The sequence below is a fragment of the Falco peregrinus genome, chromosome 5 (genome assembly GCF_023634155.1).
Source record: "Falco peregrinus isolate bFalPer1 chromosome 5, bFalPer1.pri, whole genome shotgun sequence".
In the NCBI taxonomy this organism is placed as follows: Eukaryota; Metazoa; Chordata; class Aves; order Falconiformes; family Falconidae; genus Falco; species Falco peregrinus.
This window is the reverse complement of record NC_073725.1, coordinates 45,737,278-45,756,317: the sequence shown is the minus strand read 5'-3', so window position 1 is coordinate 45,756,317 and position 19,040 is coordinate 45,737,278. Positions and strand designations below refer to the sequence as shown.

Sequence of the window (19,040 nt, the reverse complement as noted above, 5' to 3'; positions counted from 1 at the left end):
TATCAGAAAGAGATTTCATTCAGAGGAAGGTATCTACCATGCAGCACTCCTCACTTCCGTCTGGCAGGATTTGTACTATAAAATCTCCAAACTTCCTTTATGTGTCTCATCTAAATCAATTTATCCACTGTCTACCATTTTCTTGCCCCACTTGTCATATGGGAAGATGTTCCAGGAACATAATGCAATCTCACTTTCTTTTCTTATGCCTCTCATTTCTTCTCTTAATTTACTAAACCATTTTCTCTGCATGGCATAGGTTCTAACAACAGTTCTGAGAGCTGTCTCTCTATCATTCTTCAAAATACATTAACATTTCAGTATTTGATAGCTGTATAACACAAGGTTTTATTCTCTAGATTTAAAATACATACTATAGTCTCCACCATTTCAAGTTTGTGTCTGAGAATTCTCTTGGTTCAATACTTATTTTTTCTTTATCTTTCAGTATGCACTGCCTTGACTAATGTGTTTTCTCTCCCTGTATGCATTCCTTTCTGGAATAATGCCCATAAATTTGCAGAAAAAATAATTTTTTTTCTTTAGACTATCATGTACATGAGAGACTATTTATATGACAGTAAAGGTATACAAAAGCCACTATACACTTTTTCAATAGTCATGTCCCCCACTCATCTCTACATCTTACTGCCTTCCTATCAGATGTGCAGCCTTGCTTTTTTCGTCTTTTCAAATGTTGATTTTATGTGTCTTGACACATTCCACATGTTCAGTATCTTAACTGCCATCTTTAGTCACTTTTGGTTTTGCATTTTTTCTCATTTAGATTTTATACCGTCTACTCTTCTGACAGTTGCCATCCTTAACTGCTTTTTCCACAGAAAAAAGCAGTTATGGTTTTTTTTTTCTTCCCCAAAGTCAATCACCTTTCTTTGCTTCTTAGGTAATCTGTTCTATTGTTCACCATTATTTTCTTTTGTTGTTGTTGTTCTGAGGAAGCAAAGTACAAAAAAAAACTTCCTAGCCTTCCTATCCCATTTTTCACATGGGCTTTGCTCACCCACTGTCTACTTGCTTCTATATCATACGTGTCCATAACTTTTGGTTTCACCTGTGTCCAGAAAATCCTCTTCCAATTCCAGATGATCAGAATATTACACTTTTTTCTTCAGGTAAGAGATTGGAGACAGTGATCCATTCCTGCATTACCTTTAGATTGAGTATGGTAATTTTCTCTACTTCTTATGCACAACAGAAGCATGCTGTAAAGATGGCTGCAAGCAGAACATGTGCATGTACAGCATTCAGCACAATGCTCTCTAAGAACAAAACGTCAGTGAGAGCATATCATCATGCCCTCCGTCATGTCCTCCGCTCTGTTAACTCTTGGAGATACTGAACTAGTTTTACAGAGTTTTAAGTAGCTGGTGTCTGTATAATACAGACTGTTAATGCACTGCCCAGGTTGCTCCCATCAACAGCTGACACTGACCAAACTGAGTGTCTAAAAAACCAATGTTTTTGAGATGTCTGTCCTTTCAGGAATGCCATAAGATACGGATCAGCCCAGCACAAAAGGTTAAAATCGGACATTCGTGACCTTTTAAAGAACCCTGTAGAAACCTCCCATTTAGATGTCTAATTTCACAAGTCTTTCATATTATTTTCTAACATCTTGATGAAGTCTTAATATATGTGGATTTCATTCCTGTGCATACCATAAAATGATTTCACTTCTAACAGCAGTCCTTGTCGCTTCCTTTGGACCTCTTCACTGAAACTCGGTGCGTTATTGTTTAACCTTTGTTTGCTGATGATTCTTCAAGCCTTATGGCACTGCTTCTTCAAGCCTAACAAGTTGTCATAAAATGTCTTGTTTAAACAGTAGAACCTGAGTTTCCCCAAATACAATGCTAAGAAAGCAAGTACTGCATGTGTGGTGAGTAAGCTGATAACCCGTTAACAATTCAGTTTGAAGAATCACATTATCGATTTATGTATTTCTGATGCTATGGAGTACAAATGAAAATGAAGGTGTCTTTAGAAATAATCTAACTGAAAATGCAGACTTCTGAATGGAAATTGAACTAAAGGGAATGAAAATACTCTATTTTGTAGCCTTCTACCTCCACCCACCCCCCAAAAAAAAAAAAGAAAAAAAGAGAAAGAAAAAGAAATAGAGATAGGTAAAAAGGGGATGTGTCTTTTTTTTTTTTTTGTACTTTTGTATTTTTTGTGATTACGCCTTCATCTGTAGAACCAGATGTATAAAAGAACTCACCTTTTCCAGCAACTTTGTATTCATGCATACTTTATAAACTGGTGTAGTAATGTGTTATATGTATCGCCAAGTAATTTAAGAATAATTCTGTCCAAGAAGGAGAGAAGAAGGAACACAGGACACTGATGGGGACTCAAAAATGAAAGTATTTCCATCGTTCCCAATTTCCATGTATTTTCTCCACTTGTAAGACCACCATTACCACTATAATAAATAGGATGAAGGCTTGTCTAGGCTTGTGTCAGGTCTTCAGCACCAGACAACTGGTATTTTGTTAGGGAAAGGATATATGAAACACAGAAAGAACAGAGACTTCCAAAATCCAGTTTATATCTGAACTATCTTTTTGAATACATCTAGTACTAGAAATGTTATCCATGTCTGTATCATCTCTTTGTAACTCCAATCACACCTGTAGTCCAACAAGATCCTATAGCCAGGAGTTTCTAATTTAAGTAGCATGTGCAGAAGTTCTGTCTTTCAAACTTGCTACCTGCTTACCTGTAATGAGCTGTACAAGACAGGTAAATCTGCCTTTTTTAATTCCTTCCTTAAAAAATTCTGCAAATCTTGCCACGTTAATTTTTTTTTCTTACTACATTTATTTGTTGTGATCACAAACATTTTTTTTCAGAGGTTCCTATATTTTAAGGTCCAAAAGCACCATTATTTTCTTGTCTGAACTTCTGGGTAATTAGATTGAAGGGTCCCAAATGATAATTTCTTCACTGTGTGTACAGCAGAAGAGGTAGCTTTTGAGCTACCAACTATTTTGATTTAGAAAAGCTTCCATACTTCAGACACATTTTACTAACACTCAACTGTCATCACTACTAAAATGGTGAACCTAATTTTCCCTTCTGAATTTGGATAGCTTTTTCCTTTCACTGTTGCCTTTTTTAATACCTTTGTCTGCGAGATTGAGCAGCTTGCCGTTATCAAATTTATATTGCCATATGGTTGCATATTTGCCTATCATCCAGTCATTACTTAAGCTTTTTTTACATAAACTAATACTAATTGGGAGCTGCTGTAAAGTACTAGCATACCATAGGATGTAAATGAGACAAGGTTTGAAGGTAGAATTAATAACAGGAAATTAATACTAGGCAGATGATATAGTTGGAAGAAACAAAATTTCAAGCATGTAGATCCTTCTGTAGGTCTGAACAGAATCAGCAAGCTTCAAGCTAAGTACAGCTTTGTAGAAATTCCTAGTTTTAACCTAATGTGGTAATCAGTTTTGGAGAAAACAGTGAGTGCCCTACATGATTGCCTGCCCTATGACCAAAGGGGCAAATAAAAGTGTTAAGAATTCCTCTGAGCTGAAATAAGAGAGCAAATTATCAGCTGTGGAACACTGATTAATAAGTTGGAGGTCAGCTGCAGTGGAAGATTGTAATGTGCTGTAAAGCCAGTATTTTATTGAGTCCATGATTTCTAGTGCATACAGCGGTTCTGAATTTTTGTTCCCAGGCTCAACTGTTGAAGGTATTTTGTGGTCTCTTTGAGGTTGTGGGCTGAAAGGTCAAAGTTCTTTTGTGAAAAATGTTCTCCCACTGGGAACTGGCCTGTTAATTAAATAAAAGCTATTACTTCCTGCCACAAACGTTACTACACTGTAAGGTGTTTTTTCCAGGTCTCAAATCATTATTCTTTTCCCAGTATTGAGTTCTTTCAGGGTATTTTTAAACAGCTTTTTTAAAAAATGTATGTTATGGCTTTTATGATGAAACATTTAAGGAGAAGATACCTTCTTTGTTTACCTACTCAATTTTCTTGCTATATGTGCAAGGGCTGTGTTTGTCCTCTTAGCTGTAGTATTGCATTAAGTATGGTTGTTTATTTAATTACTTAAGAAGAGTTTCTGCTTTCCAGGAAATAATCTCCCTGTCTAAATTTGCAAATTAGCATTTTACCTTGTTAAAATGTTATGGTTTATGTTAAATCAAAGGTAGCCTTTCCCTCAAATTCTTATTCAGTGCTAATTTCGAAGCACTTCTGTTTTGTAGCAATTTTTCTTTGAAATCAGTCTTCTGAATGGAACGTAAAATCAAAATCTAGAGAAATTGTTATTCTTTTCCAGGGAGGTGAAAAATATTTTCCATAACACTTACTACTGTCAGGCAGGAGGCATGCGTGATCTGATTACTTTGCTTGGTTTTCTTAGCTGACGTTGTTCCATTTATTACTGACCCGTGGGAAGGTAAACAATAGAAATGTATTGACTCAGTGCCAGAGTATTTTTCAGCTTATTACGAGTCAAGATTTTTCTTACATGTATTATAACAACAACCTACTTTCTTGCTGTGTGTAAGCTCATGTGGCTTTGAAAATCAGTAAACTACAGATGTTCAATTTTTTGCAGGTTTTCAGTCCATTATTAAAAAATTTACACAGATACATGGAAATTTATTATATAAGTGAAAATGTGTCTCTCTAACGTGGGAGACAAAGTCCCATGGAATGCAGGGGTTAGAAATTATTTCTTCTTCATTTTACACAGTACTAATATTGTCAAAAAACTGCTTTTTCAAGATGTCCCAAGACATGCGGCTATGAACCATTTCTACTACTGTCTAAAAAAGAATATGTGAGCACAGATTTTATTTTTGTGTAGATTCAGTTCACACCACTAATACTATTTCTGCTCAGTGCAAATGTCCATGTGCAGTCACAAAGTCTATCCATCTAATCAAGGATAACCTAATCTATTTCAACCAGTTTTAGTTACACATCACTACTGACTAGACTTGGATACTGTATATCAAAGCACTTCTTGGCTGCTCATGGATGCTATGCCATCTCTTTTCTGGAACCCTTCTATCAGTAGCCTGCTTCAACAGGAGAAAGTAGGGGATAGACAATAATACAGTCAGTTTCCCAGCACATCATCTCATTTTGTAGGTGACAGTTTCTGGTACCAGAGGATGGCAAACCATTTTAAATACCTTCAGCCATAAGCAAAAGTTAAACATGACGACTTCAGCCTAATCAAAGCAGGGATTAATGTATCTCTCAACGATCAGGATGCCCGTTTATTTATATATACCAAATGTTTTCATATCTATATATTTTATAGTGGCTTTTCCACTACAAAGTCCTTACATACAGAAAATCTTCATCGATGTTTTGGAAATAATGAGCCTGTGCATAATACAAAACAGAATCTGTTTCCTGACCTAGACAACTGCCTGATTAAAGGGACTTTCAAAGGACCAAACCTCCCAGTGTATATATTTGCAACTGTTGGACTCCTTGACTCTGAGGAGAAGAGGCAAATATAAAAGAGTGTTGGTCAGACAATTTCAGGGCCTACTGATATTCTTCCTTCTCAAGTTAGTCAATAAACATGAGATCTTAAACTTCAGCTGAAGTCACGCGCAGGTGACTATCACTCTTGTGGCCAGACAAACCCTTCAGGCATGTCTGGATCCATGTTAAATCTTCTTTCCTTCATATGAGTCATTTGTGATAAGGAAATGTAGACAAGATTAAGTTTCTATTAGACAGATGTATGACTGGCTGGAAAGCTGTTCTCAAAAAACAGTTAATTATGCTTCACTGTCAGACTGGATACATTAAAGCATGTTCTCCAGGGACTATATAATATTTAATTCATGATTGAAAAGATAGAATTAGCATTTAATGCTAGTGAGACTACCTGGAGAAATACTACAAGATAGTACTGTGACCTTAAAAAATTATTTTAAGAATTTGGTTCACAGAATGACATGTAATGACAATAAAAATGAATACTAACTTCTGTGTTTATATAGAAGTAATCTTTTGCATAAACGCAAGTGAGTTCTGAACTAGAGATGATAGGTGGATCACAAGTTGCACATGAGACAACAGCGTACCTTTATAAAAGGCGTAACTGTTGTACTGGAATATATAGGAAGGACGATTATTTGTAAAGCATACGAAGTGGTTCTTTTGTTCTTCTTGCCACTGGAAAAGGCTTCTCTCTGGTTTGAGGCACTACAGCTAGAGAAGGATTCTGACCAACTGAACAGGTTCCAGAGGAGAGCAAAAGGATGATCAGAAATTGAGAAAATATAACTTATGAGAAAATGTTGAATAAATAGGGGCTGTTTAATCTGAAGAAAAGGAAACTGAGGAAATACAGCTATCTTCAAATATAAAGAAGTTAAAAAGAGAAGAAAATAAAGCTTTTTCCGTGTCCACTGCAAAACAAGTTCAGATCAAATAGCAACAGAAGTTTTCTGATTGTATTTTTGCTCTTAGATAATGAGGCACTGAGACATTGCCCAGGGAAGTTCTGAAGTACTCATCAGGTTCAAGAACAGGTAAATCAGGTATCACAAGGGATAGTTTTAGGTTGATTCTTCAGGCCAACAGAACAGTCTTGATGACATTTCATGGTCTCCTCAGCCCTATTTTCTATAAATGTCTTATGATTTTTTTCTCACAGCTAGTAAGGTCTGCTCTTCCCTGTTGGTTTAATCCTGATTCCCTGGCCAGGGAGGCTGCTGCCTCTCATTCTGTCTAATTTTATGATTTCCACTTGTGAATAAGCAAGAGAATCCCTATTGCTGCTCTTTACAGGATAGCTGAAGCAGCTGTGGTAGCAAGGAAACATATTCATCTACCAACAAAACATCTCAGGACTACGCTTTTCTCTCAATCAGTCACAGCCCTTTGTGCACTAATAGGCCTTAGTGGCCATGACCTGTGTCACCTGGGGCCTCTACTCACACCTGTGGGCACAGGAACCTCAGTTCAGCTCAGCCCTGGGCTTTTAGTCCACGCTTGAGCTATGCTGTATGGGTACTGAACTTCAGCTCAGATACAGCCATGCCTGTACATTACTATAGAAGTTAATCTATACCCTAACTCACAGACTGACTTCCCAGTTAACCTTGGACCTGTCTCATTGCTGTGGACCTGCCTGAAGACCAGGAGGCTGTATCTGATCATGATTACTCTCACTGGACCTGATCCCAACCTGTGGATTGACATGTCAGCTTGACCTCAGATCTGCGTGGTCACCATGAACTCACCTGATGCTATGCACCCTTGGTTGGACAAGACTTGGGTCTGCCCGCTCGCCTCGCTGGGTCACTGCGGGGCTGGGCCCTGGCTGGCAAGGCCTCTGCTCTGCCAGCTGTGTCACTGCACTCCACACATGGCTACCTTCCACTCGGGGAGCCACCAGCCTTTGCTGCACCCTGACACAGTCTGCTAATGCAGGACTTTGCAGCCCTCTGCCATGTCAGTTTGGGTATGTCCCATCTTATGCCATAGCTGCTGGGTAGGTCTTGTCACTAGAAGATCTTTGCTTTTCCTTTGGGAAGAAAGTCTGTCAACGGTATGAAGAGCAGCAGGAGATGCAGAAAGCTGGCAGAATGGGTCAGGATGTCAGGCTGATGTCAGGTCAGCCTCTCTTGCCAGGTGCCACTCGCAGTCATCCTGTACTGATTGCACATATGAAAAGAGTTCGTCTCCGTCTTCAGTTCTGCTGAGGTTCTTTCCTTGTCAACTCTTCTGCTCTCTCCCTATATCATATATACATATATGTGTGTATGTATATGTACACATATAAATATTTACGTGTACCACCAGCTGTGCAAGTTCCCTGAGGGATAGTTAAACCATTACTCCTGCACATAATCTTCAGATGCCCACTGACTGAATCAAGTGATTTGCTTATGCCTCAGACCCAGGTGTCCTGGGCTAGACTTTGGAAGTGTTTTTCCTAGTTATGACTTCATCCAGGAAGCCAGATGAGAGCCAAACCCTTTTTGGATTCAAATGGCTTCCTTCAAGAAAATGTGTCCCTGCACACCTGTCATAAGCTTCTCCTGAATGTGGTTTTAACTTCTTCATCTTATCTAGAGGACTGACATACTTCCATTCTTTCTCAAAGGAAGAAAATTCTAGAGACAGGACATCTGTGGATTTCTGTTGTTAAGAGGCCTTTGACTTTTTACCTCCACAGGACTAGGTCTTTCAGATCCAGAGTTGTTTGTGTCAGCAGCTGAGAGGTTGAAAGTCAGGAGTGCCAAGCAGGATAACCACCAGTGAAACCTGTTATGAAAACACCAAAAAGGAGCCACCCTCCAAGATTAACACACATTCCACTGGAGCTCAGTCTAAATTAGTGGCTTTCTTGAGCGATATCTCCATTGCTGACATCTGCTGAGCTACCACCGGGAGTTCCCTCCACACCTTTACCAAGTGTTTTGCCATTTCAGAAGCATCCAGGTATAATACAGTGTGTGGTAACATGTTTCTGCAGCAGTCGGTGCGTGAAGCATGCTGTGTCTTCCTACCAATCACTGTAATTGTTAGGAGGAACTGCAGTATGAATATAAATACGGATAATCTATATTAATAATTTCTGTTTTGAAGATTTTTTTTAAATGTACATATAATTTAATGAAACTGTCAAAGGTGTGTTGTTCATGAACATACTCCCTTCACACACTCCTCTGTGGTGTTTGAGTCGTTCTCAGAACTCTGTCTTGGGATTCTGTGATGGAAAAGGAAATCAGACAGTCCCCACATTATGTGTGTAGAAAGCGAAGAAGCCTGATAGAAAGGAAGTGGAATGTAAGCTAGTCTGGTGAATACTGCATGGATATAAAACTGTCTTAAGGTTTTGTGGCATGTACAATGTGCACATGCGTGTAAGACCTATACATAGATAGATACAGGTATTTGTGAAATGGCTTTCCTTGTGCAATTGCAGGTTTCACCTCAGAAAGTAGATCTTAATCCAAGGTTGTAAGAGTCCATCCCTTTGAACGTGCATATGATAATGCCCACTAATAAATACATTTTTATTTCTTCCAATAAGGAGATTACTTCTTATTACTGCTTTTAATAGAAGAGCAGAAGTCACCTTAGATATTATGATTCCTGGAACAGCGATGAACCATTTCAGCAAAAAGATCAGCCTGTAAGGCTTGACATCAGCCTGTAAGGCTGGACCGCTCCCCTTCTCTTCAAGTAATACTACTGATCTCAGCAGCAGGATTTGAAGAGAAAGAGGGTGCTTCACAGTATGAGAATGAGTGATACAACTCGGCCTGTAATCCTTCACTGTGAGATTTCTGGGGGGTGGAAGTGCGTTTATTTCAGAGTAAGAATATTACTGCTGTAGTCTCATATTAACATTGGAAATAGTATTGTAGTGAACTGTAGGGTACACTAGTACACAGCTAGACGCACTGGAATGAAGCGAAGCTCATCCCGTTTGGATTTCTTCCATCTAATTTTATTTTCTGAAGCTACATCCATTCTTGCGCAAAGAAGATAATCTAGACAGAGCTGAATGAAGTCGTAGCCCCTGCCTGCAGGGCTTGCTCTTATGGCTGGCTCTTTTTCAGGGCACAGAAATGAAACAGGAAACCCCTTGTGTCCTACCGTGTTGTACATATGTGCAGGGACCTATCTATCTTCATTTTGCCTTTTCAAACATTTGTTTCTTTAAGTCTGTGAATATTGTGTAATTGTATTCCTTTTTTTTGTTTGTTTCTTTCAGAACGTTCTAATCGTGGAGGTAAGCTGGGTGCTTATATCATATTGTACTTGGCTAAAGTCACATAGTCAAGTCAGTGTGTTTGATTTCTAAAACCTGTCTGTGTTTACACTTCTTTAGCTGGGAAGCGGTGAAGAGGGAGAGGGGTCGATTTGCTTAATGACTTCTCAGTGTTTTTGCAATTGTATGACAGACCAAACTAGATTGCTGCTGCTCTAATTGGTACTCTCCTGTGATACCCAGGAGTCTTTGTTTCTGTGTAATTTGATTTGGTTTTTTTCTATGGTTTCATCAACGCCTGTTCTGCAAGTTGTTCTTTTCCTTGGAGGACAATGGATCAACTGCAGTGATGTCCTGCACTTCTCAGTTGCGTGACTTTGAAATAGTAGCGTAGCCCTGCACATGCTTTACAACTTCAGGGTTGTTCACACACTGGTTGAGAATGTCAGTCATTCTGTCAAGTCCCATGGCTCCTGCTCCTCAGCACTGCATCCTGCAGTGTCCCTCGGGGAGGGCCCATCACAGATATGTTACTGATGTAAATCAGCAGTAGAGGAAAAGAATGTGTTTCCTCACTGGTGCTGCAAATTCTCAATTAATGTATGTGATCCTCTTAAAATGTTGGAAAAGCAATTGGGAAGGTTAGAGAGCACCTCAGGATCTGACTGGCATTTCAGGCCCGGACTGCTGGTGTGGGAAATAAGCTGGACAGTGTAATGAAGGAAATGCATAAATGTTGGAATGTCTTTTCTTAGCAAAGGAGGGGAAAAAAGTCATCAGCCTCAGAGATGGCTGGTTACCTGAATAGCTGCTAGGAGCTCCGTATTTGCTAATGCTAACTGCTGTAACAGAAATGAAAAATGTCCGCAGCAAATTTTGTTAATGCTTTTAGATAGCTGAGGGGCAGAGACAAGGTGTTGCTAATACAAAATCCACACCCACAGAGTTCGGCATCAACAGCTGCTCTCCATCTCATGGTCAGTTTTGTAGCCAGGTATCTACTGATATTCAGATCAGGTTGGGTACAGCAGCCCTAGAGAATTCTCATTTGTACTGGACTAATAAAACACAAGTAGGGCAGATTTGGCCCCCACATGGAGAGATGTTGACATAATGTAGTCTTGAGCAGAATACGAAAAGTCTGATCCCTGCATCCTTGCAGTGCCCAGTAAGGCATCTCCGGTCCCGTGTTACATCCCAAGTACTGAAAACACAAATATTTTCAAGAGGAAGTGGACAGTCCTTTAACTGGTGATTTTATGAGTAGAAATTATGACCTTTTTTTGATGTGGCTCACAATACGCTGGGAAAAATACAGAATTTCCACAGAATAAGAAGGTGGAACTGCTCAGTCATTGTCCACATTTCCTGTTTTCAGCTTTCCTTTGTTTCTTACCTATTCTGTTTTTCATGTTTTGTGAGGATATTGTTGGAACTGGAAGGACTATGAAGGTTCTGCTTAATAATATAGAAAAATACAAGCCAAAAATGATTAAAGTGGCAAGGTGAGTAAAACCGTCGCAAAACTTAGTAATGAATTAGTTTAGCCCAACATACTTTCTAGTGGAGGTTCCCATTCCAAGATCCTGCTTTAATTTGATGCTGCAGTATCGCATGGGGAGCTCTGCGGAGGAGCTGCCTGAGTCACTAACAGGGGGGCGGAGGAAAGGGTAGGAAATGCTTTTGTATTGTTCTGCAGTGGCAATGACCCTTCAGCCATTTCAAGCCTGGCACTGATGGACTTTGAAGGGGAACACACCCATCTTTTCCCTGCCATCAGGACAGTGTCAGGAGGAGAGGCAGAATGAGAATGGTGATTCACATAGCTCGGAAGTTTTTTTTGATAAAGGGAATAGTTTTAATGCCTGTTATTCAGATAATTATCTAGGGTTACATGAGTTTTATTTTGTTTTTAATTACAGTTTGTTGGTGAAAAGAACGTCTCAGCCTGATGGGTACAGACCAGATTGTAAGTGTTGTTGTGAAGATCAGTACATGACAGTACAAAAGTTTACCACTACTCTACCATTTGCATATCATTCTATGGACTGCTAGAAGCATTGTAAAATACCAGTTGTCAGTGGGACTATGGGATGCAATGGGAGGATTTGTGTAATTGTGGTTTAGTTTAGAAAGCCTAGCCTCCTTATAGTCTGATGTTTTCTGCAGAGTACTAACTTTATAGGGAAGTTATGAAAGGGTTTAATTTTATCCATGAAAGGTGTTTTTATCTTCTGTCTCTGGCAAACTATATAGCGGAGAAAGTCCATTTCTTCCTTTTCCTTCCTCAATGCATCTCTTTGGAGGAGCTGCAGGATTCCATCTGAACATGAAAGGTGTTTTATTGTGACCCAGTTATTCACAAGGTTTACACTTTTATAATAAAATAACACTTTTTGTTATTTTTTGAGAAGTGTTATTGTTTAAAGGGTAAACAATGATATTACAATGAAATCCCACCCCCAAAAAGCAAAAGTTAAATTGGGCTTTTTAAACTTCCTCCTGCTGCTCTTTGTTTGTGTCACACCAGCATCTCTTCTCTCTGAGTTACTGGTATATCTACTTACTGTGCTGTGATGAAGCCATAAATGGAGCTATACCGAGCTGTTGCCATTTTAGACTTATTAGAATAAATGATGTAATAACAGGTATATGTGGCTAAATACTGAAAAGCATCGGAACTGTCTAGAAGAGATTGACTCATGTTGACTACTGAAGAAGGCTCTGGTCAGCTGAGCTGGGGAGGAGGGTAGGACAGTAGGTAGGTGAGTACGGGGAGGCAGCATGAAGGGTCTTGATTTGGGATGTGGGAGAGACGGAAACTTTATGAAGCAAAATTTGCTCAGTGTTGGGCATGGCCCTGTGGTTTAAGCCAAATCTGAACTGTGATTGAAACACTTTGTTGTACAACTTCTTATACAGTGGTATTTTTAACATATAGAATTTAATCCAATAGATAAAAATGTATGACTGGATTCAGTAATGTTAAACATATAAAAAAATACAGTAAAATTACTTTGTGAAAGGTAGCTTAATATTTTTATGCAATACCTTGTAAAATGAAAGGTTTTGTCCTTGTTTATTCATAGTGTGATGGATTTTATAAAACATCAGAGATCTCTCTTGTAAATCACTGGCAGTGATATCCTCACCCAAATTTATGATTCCAAAGTGTCTGTTACCCACAATTTTTAACAATTGAGTAAATACATTACTTGTATATGTGTAAAATTTTGTATGCTGACCTATTTTTGTGTCCCTAAGGTTGTGTTTTTCTCTAGTTACTTAGTGAAAAATTTGGAAAGGGTCTAACTTGATTTATGTAGTGCTGATACTGCGCAGACCTTCACACTCAAAAAGATACATACCTATACTTAACTTCCAGTGTGTGAGTTGTATGATTCAGCTACACTGCATGCATTTGCTTTGTTAAGCTTGTGCATGAGTCTTCACAAGGTTGGGGCTTTGCTTTAATTTAAGAAACATTTGACATGTTTTGGTAGCATAATATGCAAAATAGCTTTTGCTGTTCGCAGAAGAAAATATATAAATCCCTCAAAGTTACTTCTGAATTATAATATTACTTTTTTTTTTCTTGTCGTTAGCGTGATACTGGACAGTTGTCATCATACACATGTACCAATAGAGCTTCCAAACATAGGCAGAATTTTTCAGCTCTGATTTTGGCTTCCTTCTGCAGTGTGCCTGTTGTGCCAGTGATAACTGTCCAGAACTCTCCTACTCTCCACTGACTGTTCACATTCCTGTCACAAATGGTCTATGAGCAGGAACTGCTTATAGGGCTACCGCTGACCTTGACTTCTGAGTCAAAAGTAACATAACCAAAACTGACTGCATATATCTGTACTCTGTTTGTCAGAGAACAAACACATGAATTTAAGGGCTATGTAACTGCCACTGATCTTGTGTTGATAGTGTTTCTTGTTTGTCTCAATACAGACTATGGATTTGAAATTCCAGATTTATTTGTGGTGGGTTATGCCTTAGACTACAACGAGCACTTCAGAGATCTAAATGTAAGTTTCCTAAAAAAAAAAAAAAAAAAAGTTAAAAAATTGCTGTTGTACTTTTCCAGGGTGTCTTAAATACCCCATAATTTGCCTCCTCCCTGGGGCCTTAATGTCATTGCTGGGACCCTTTCAGTGAGTGTAGTCCCTGAAAAACCTCAAATAATCCAAAGGAGTCACTACTCAGTGCTGTGAACAGTTCTTCATCTCTTCCCCTGTCGTACCTCTGCTACACTTCCATCTTCTGTGAGCCTAGGACTTCACAGGTCCACCATTCCCGGTATGTGCAGACACAGCAGTAAAAAACGAAACACAGCTACAGTTCAGACAGGTTTGGACTTTTACTGCTATGTTGCCTGCCCCTTTTCACAGAAGGATAATGATTGATAAAAGCCCTGAGTCTTGCCTTTGCTTCCTGTGGTACTCCCAGGGGCAGACCTGAAAGCTGAGAATTGCAAGCGGGAGAACTTACTGTAGCTAGAAAGTGAAATCGGAATTCAATTCCAGGTCTTTGGAAAGGAAGGGGTAATTACAAGGTCACTAGATTGGTCAAGCAAAATTATTTCTGAACAATTCATTAATAATGTAATCAAATATGCTGTTGCAATCAGTGTTCAATTTTTTTTCAGCACATATGTGTTATCAATGATCATGGCAAAGCAAAATACAGAGTCTGAAGCAGTAACATCCTCACCTGAAGATCTGAAAGCTCAGTGAAGCAGAAGGTTGACTACACTCCCTTAAGCATCTCCCAGAAGAACAGTTGACTGACCTGTGTTTCTTTCAACTCAATATAAGGCGTTTACTCTAGAGATACTGATTAATATTTACAGAACTGAGAACTCTTACCTAAAATGTGAAGTAGGGGGCTTTTAAAGTTATTACTTTTTTAAAGTATTAAATTTACCACATGATACCTTTTGACTAATAATTTGTTTGCCTCAAGTCTCATTGTGCATGCATCTTTTCTTCACTCAGTCCATCTTCCTACCCACTACAATTCATGTACTTCACTGTGTTACATAAGATCATTCAAAAGTGCCGTTTTGTGCGTGAAGATTATTTTACAGAATTTTAATGACTTAAGTATCCCTGTAGTCCTGCTCAGATACACTGCTGCAAAATTGAAAGTATTATTTTGATACAATTCCACAATTAAAAAATTTCAGCTGAAATTGTATGCTGTATGATAGTACATTTCTAGCAGTTCATTACTGCCTCTTCCAAACAGAAGTTTTAACTCTCAGAATGTGCCAAGTTAGAATGCTGGTGCGAAATGAGCCTTTGCAAGACACCGTGCATCTTGAAATTGGAAGATGTCATTCATGTTTTTGGTATGTCATGTAGCCATAGAACTAACCTGTTCAATGTGCTGAATTTTAGTCATGACAGAACAATGCCAGGCAGGTTTCAATTTCTGCGTGGTATCCTATGGGACACAAACAAATAAAAAAATAACATGGTGCTCTCCTGTGCATATATTCTTAATTAAACCTCATTAAGCACAAAAGTTTAATGCTAGTCAGACAATTATTCAGGTATGATTTGGTTTTTGTAGCATGTCTAATTTGAGACTCTGTAACCTTGCATTGTCTTCTAAGAATACAGAGCTGGCCATGTTGGAGAAGACTTGTATAAAAAAAGAAAAAAAAATAGAGGGAAACAGAAAACCAGTTGACATAGGAATACCGTAGACTCTAGATTCCTTCCTTCCCTTATACATCATGTTTGAAGCGGTTTGATAATTTACATGCTGTAATAAGTGAGAAAAATTTAATTCTGTACTGTACGTAGCTGTTCTCAACAACTTCCTGAGAGAAGCCAATGCAAAGAAGGTGTCTGTGTATCAGTAGCTTTGCTCTGAACTGTAAGTGGCAGATTGTTTTTAGCTTCAGGTTCCTTTAATAAAGAAACATTAAAAACACCTGTTACATTGCACAGTTGTTTATTTTTCTGCTTCAGCATGTTTCACACATGTTTAAAAGCTTTTCAAAACTATGCATTTAACTGGTAACCTAAACACACCTTGTGTTGTGTATTCTGTGGCTCATAAGCTATTGTTATTTGGATAAAATCCATGATGTTAATGGAATAAAGATCAAAGAATTATTGTGATTGCAAGAGAAATGCTTTAGCTTTCTCTTCTTTACTGTTTTAACCTATATTTTTAAAGAGTTCTGTGGAAAAGCTTTCCCTCTTAGGATAACTTTCTTCTGTTTCAGAAAAGAAGACACACCCATACAGCCCCTGGAAGAAGCTAGTGAAAAGAGTTTAATCTCTTTTCCTTTTATGAGAGTGCTGAAGTTTTTCTTAATGCTCCTGATTTCTAAGGATTTAGTAGTATTGGCACATTGCGTAGGCAGACATGCTTAGGCTTAGGCTTAGTCCAGGAAATCCATTAGGTTATTTCCTTTTTTTCCCCTCTCTTCTTAAAAAGTCACAATCCAGTTTGCCTTGCCACAGTGATCAGCCTTCAGCAACAACAAAAATGCAGCAAGTGAATTAGTGTGGAACTAGTGTGAAAACATAAAGTACTGTGGATACACATAACTCAAACTGTGTTAAAGTTGTTTTGTTGAAAGATTCAGGTTATTAAAATCTACATACTTAATAGAAAAGACCAGATATATAATAAATATAAGAAGAACTGGGAAGTTTCTTCAAATTAACTTTATTTCCTCCTGCCATCATAATTTTAACATTGTGAAAAAGTACCATGCAGACTTCACCAGTGAATTTGCATGTGCAATTATACTGTGAATAGGAGTTTTTCTCTTCTAATGTCATATTTGAATTTTTTACCTTTATATATCTGAGCATATCCAGATGTCTCAGTTGCCATTCATGTTACTTTATGCTTGAAGCACTTCCATCTGAAAAATTATTTTTCAATTACTTTAATAACCATATTCCAAAATATAATTAACGTAACTGAGGGAAGAGGTAGTTATGCATATATGTCTGATTAATATTGGGTCTAGTTTCTTTGCTGTGCTCAGATAGTTTAAAAAAATCACACATTTTTTCTGTAGCTATCTCCTGGTTCAGCAATAGTGTTGATTCCATTCCTTTAACTAAAAGACCACTGAACATTTTTTCAGTTGCGGTTGCACCCTGTGACCCACAAAGCAATGTATTTTTTTAAAATCACTTCAGCAGTATCTGTTGCTGAAGAAGAGAGGATGTTCTTTATAATCCATTATTTTTCTGGACATCGTGTTTATGTATGTGGTGGGCATCCATTTTTACCTCAGTTTTTCTTCTCATGCACTCTTAACACCAGCATCTTTTCCCTACCTGTTGATCACGAATTAACATGAGCATGGGCAGTAGTTTGATTTAAAGTTACATAAGCACTTAGCAGATGTCAGGGTTTAGACTTTATTCAGTTCATTCATGCTTGCAGCTGGTCCAATTCCAAAATACCTGAAAGTGATTTTCTGGAGAAGAAGCCAAAGTAGGAAGAATAATTCCTGCAGCTTGGTTAACTGAATATCATTTAGGAGTTCATGTTACAAACTATAGATATGGTTTGAATATCTAGTAGTTTCTGCTTAAAAAATAGAATTTAAATAGTCTACAATGTCTTTAATCAAAATACTTTTTTCAATTCAATGAGCTGCTGCATTCTGGTATTTATACAGTTGAACAAAATAGAAAATAGTGCCTGTTTTTTTGATTGCTTACTATTAATGTTGTATTTCCTGACCATATTATGTTAATCCTCAAAGTTTATTAATAAACTTCTATAATGTAAAATTCCAGCATTTCTCCCAAAACACAATATTAACTGTGTGTGATACTCAGCTGCAGGACAGTTTTTGATCCATGGAAGAGTGAAATCATCACAGTTTATACACAGTAAAATGCTTAACTTGGAGATGTACTTATGTCATGAGTCATTATTGCTTTGTGGTGAGAACAACATTTATTTCAGTAAAAATGTTGGCATTTTAAAATTTAAGATTTCTTTGTACTGAAGATAAAAGCCAAATCAGCTTCTTTGTATATGTTTGCATGTTGATTTTATCAGATAAAATAGCAGTGAAAACCCCTGTTGTAATCAAATTCGTTACACATGCAAACTGTAATTGATTCTGGCTATGCAGAAAACTTTGATTTTCAGTTTCAGTTAAAAATGAGAATCTCAAAACTCTGCAAGGTGGCATAGCAAGAGATAGAGGGATCTTTGCCCTTTTGTAAAACCACGACATTTGGGAATGTTTTCCCCTTCTTTTACCTTATTAAATGTTTTCCAAAAACTCTGATAGTCTAAGGGTCTGAAATGTATGCAATATCTAAGCGTACTGTGAAAGGTACCTTAAATTCTTTTTCTCCTTAGACTGGAGGAAGAAACTTACACCTCTCAGCTAACGAAGGTGTGTGTTACCTCAGTGCAGCCTTCCAAAAGTTAGCTCTGGCTGCGCTCACCAGAGAGCGAACTGGAAAGGATGAGCCAACCTCCCTCCCTCTGTGCTTATTCCAGCAGTCCTCATTTGAAACCTTGTAGATGAGAAGTGCAGTGTGTCAGGTACTTTACCCATCCTCCCCCCCCCCCTCTCTCTCTCTCTCTGGAGGGAAAATAAAAGCTTTTATGCTAATTTCATACATCTTTCACAATTATTCATTTAATGCTATATGCCTTCCTCTGGGAAGTCAGCCACAGACAGCTGTCCCGGTACGGCAACTAACAGTGTTTGCAACACCAGGGGAGGACTGCTGTATTTGCCAGGGATACTCAGAGCAGTGAGAACACCACAACAACACGTGGCCAGGTAGAAAAAATTGATCAGAAGCCATAAACTATACTGTGGGGTTATTTTGTGATGATAAAAGGATAATTCTTTGTTAAAAAACGAGCAATGTTCTGCAGTGACCAGAAATGATGCGAGAGCAAAGATAACCAGCACAGAGAAGGGAGTGCTCACATACTGAAGAACTGTTACTTATTTTGCGGATAACACAGAGAACACCCATTATTTTTCAGAAGGGGAAAAGGAGACATCAGTTCCGAATGAGGCTCTGCTCGCCTCTTGAGGGTTGTCGGTGGTAGGACAGTTGTTTGTGCTGTTACGAAGCGCTGGCTGACACTACCTTCCTTTCTGTCGATAAAGTAGCACTTGGTTTCTTCATACTGTCCCATAAATACAGGCATATGCACAGCTGAGCTTTTCACTGTTGCCAGTTGTTGTTTTGGAACACAAAGGGGGTTCTGGATCTGCAGAAACTTAGACTCAATTAGTTAAATATTTGCTGTCAT

The 19,040-nt window shown here is 38.3% G+C and overlaps 1 protein-coding gene across 2 annotated transcripts in view; it reads left to right on the top strand.

Annotated features, from left to right (window-relative positions):
- The window catches only part of PRTFDC1 (phosphoribosyl transferase domain containing 1), a 49,148-nt gene extending 33,444 nt beyond the window's left edge, over nucleotides 1-15,704 (top strand). Inside the window, exons 5-9 of one of the 2 annotated variants that reach the window (XM_055803769.1) lie at nucleotides 9,756-9,773; nucleotides 11,175-11,257; nucleotides 11,675-11,721; nucleotides 13,713-13,789; nucleotides 14,410-15,704. In XM_055803769.1, coding sequence (XP_055659744.1) covers nucleotides 9,756-9,773; nucleotides 11,175-11,257; nucleotides 11,675-11,721; nucleotides 13,713-13,789; nucleotides 14,410-14,457 — 273 coding nt within the window. In that variant the 3' untranslated portion in view covers nucleotides 14,458-15,704. The remainder of the gene's footprint in view (nucleotides 1-9,755; nucleotides 9,774-11,174; nucleotides 11,258-11,674; nucleotides 11,722-13,712; nucleotides 13,790-14,409) is intronic. The other variant, XM_055803770.1, reaches the window with a different exon arrangement.
- Nucleotides 15,705-19,040: the final 3,336 nt, after the last annotated feature.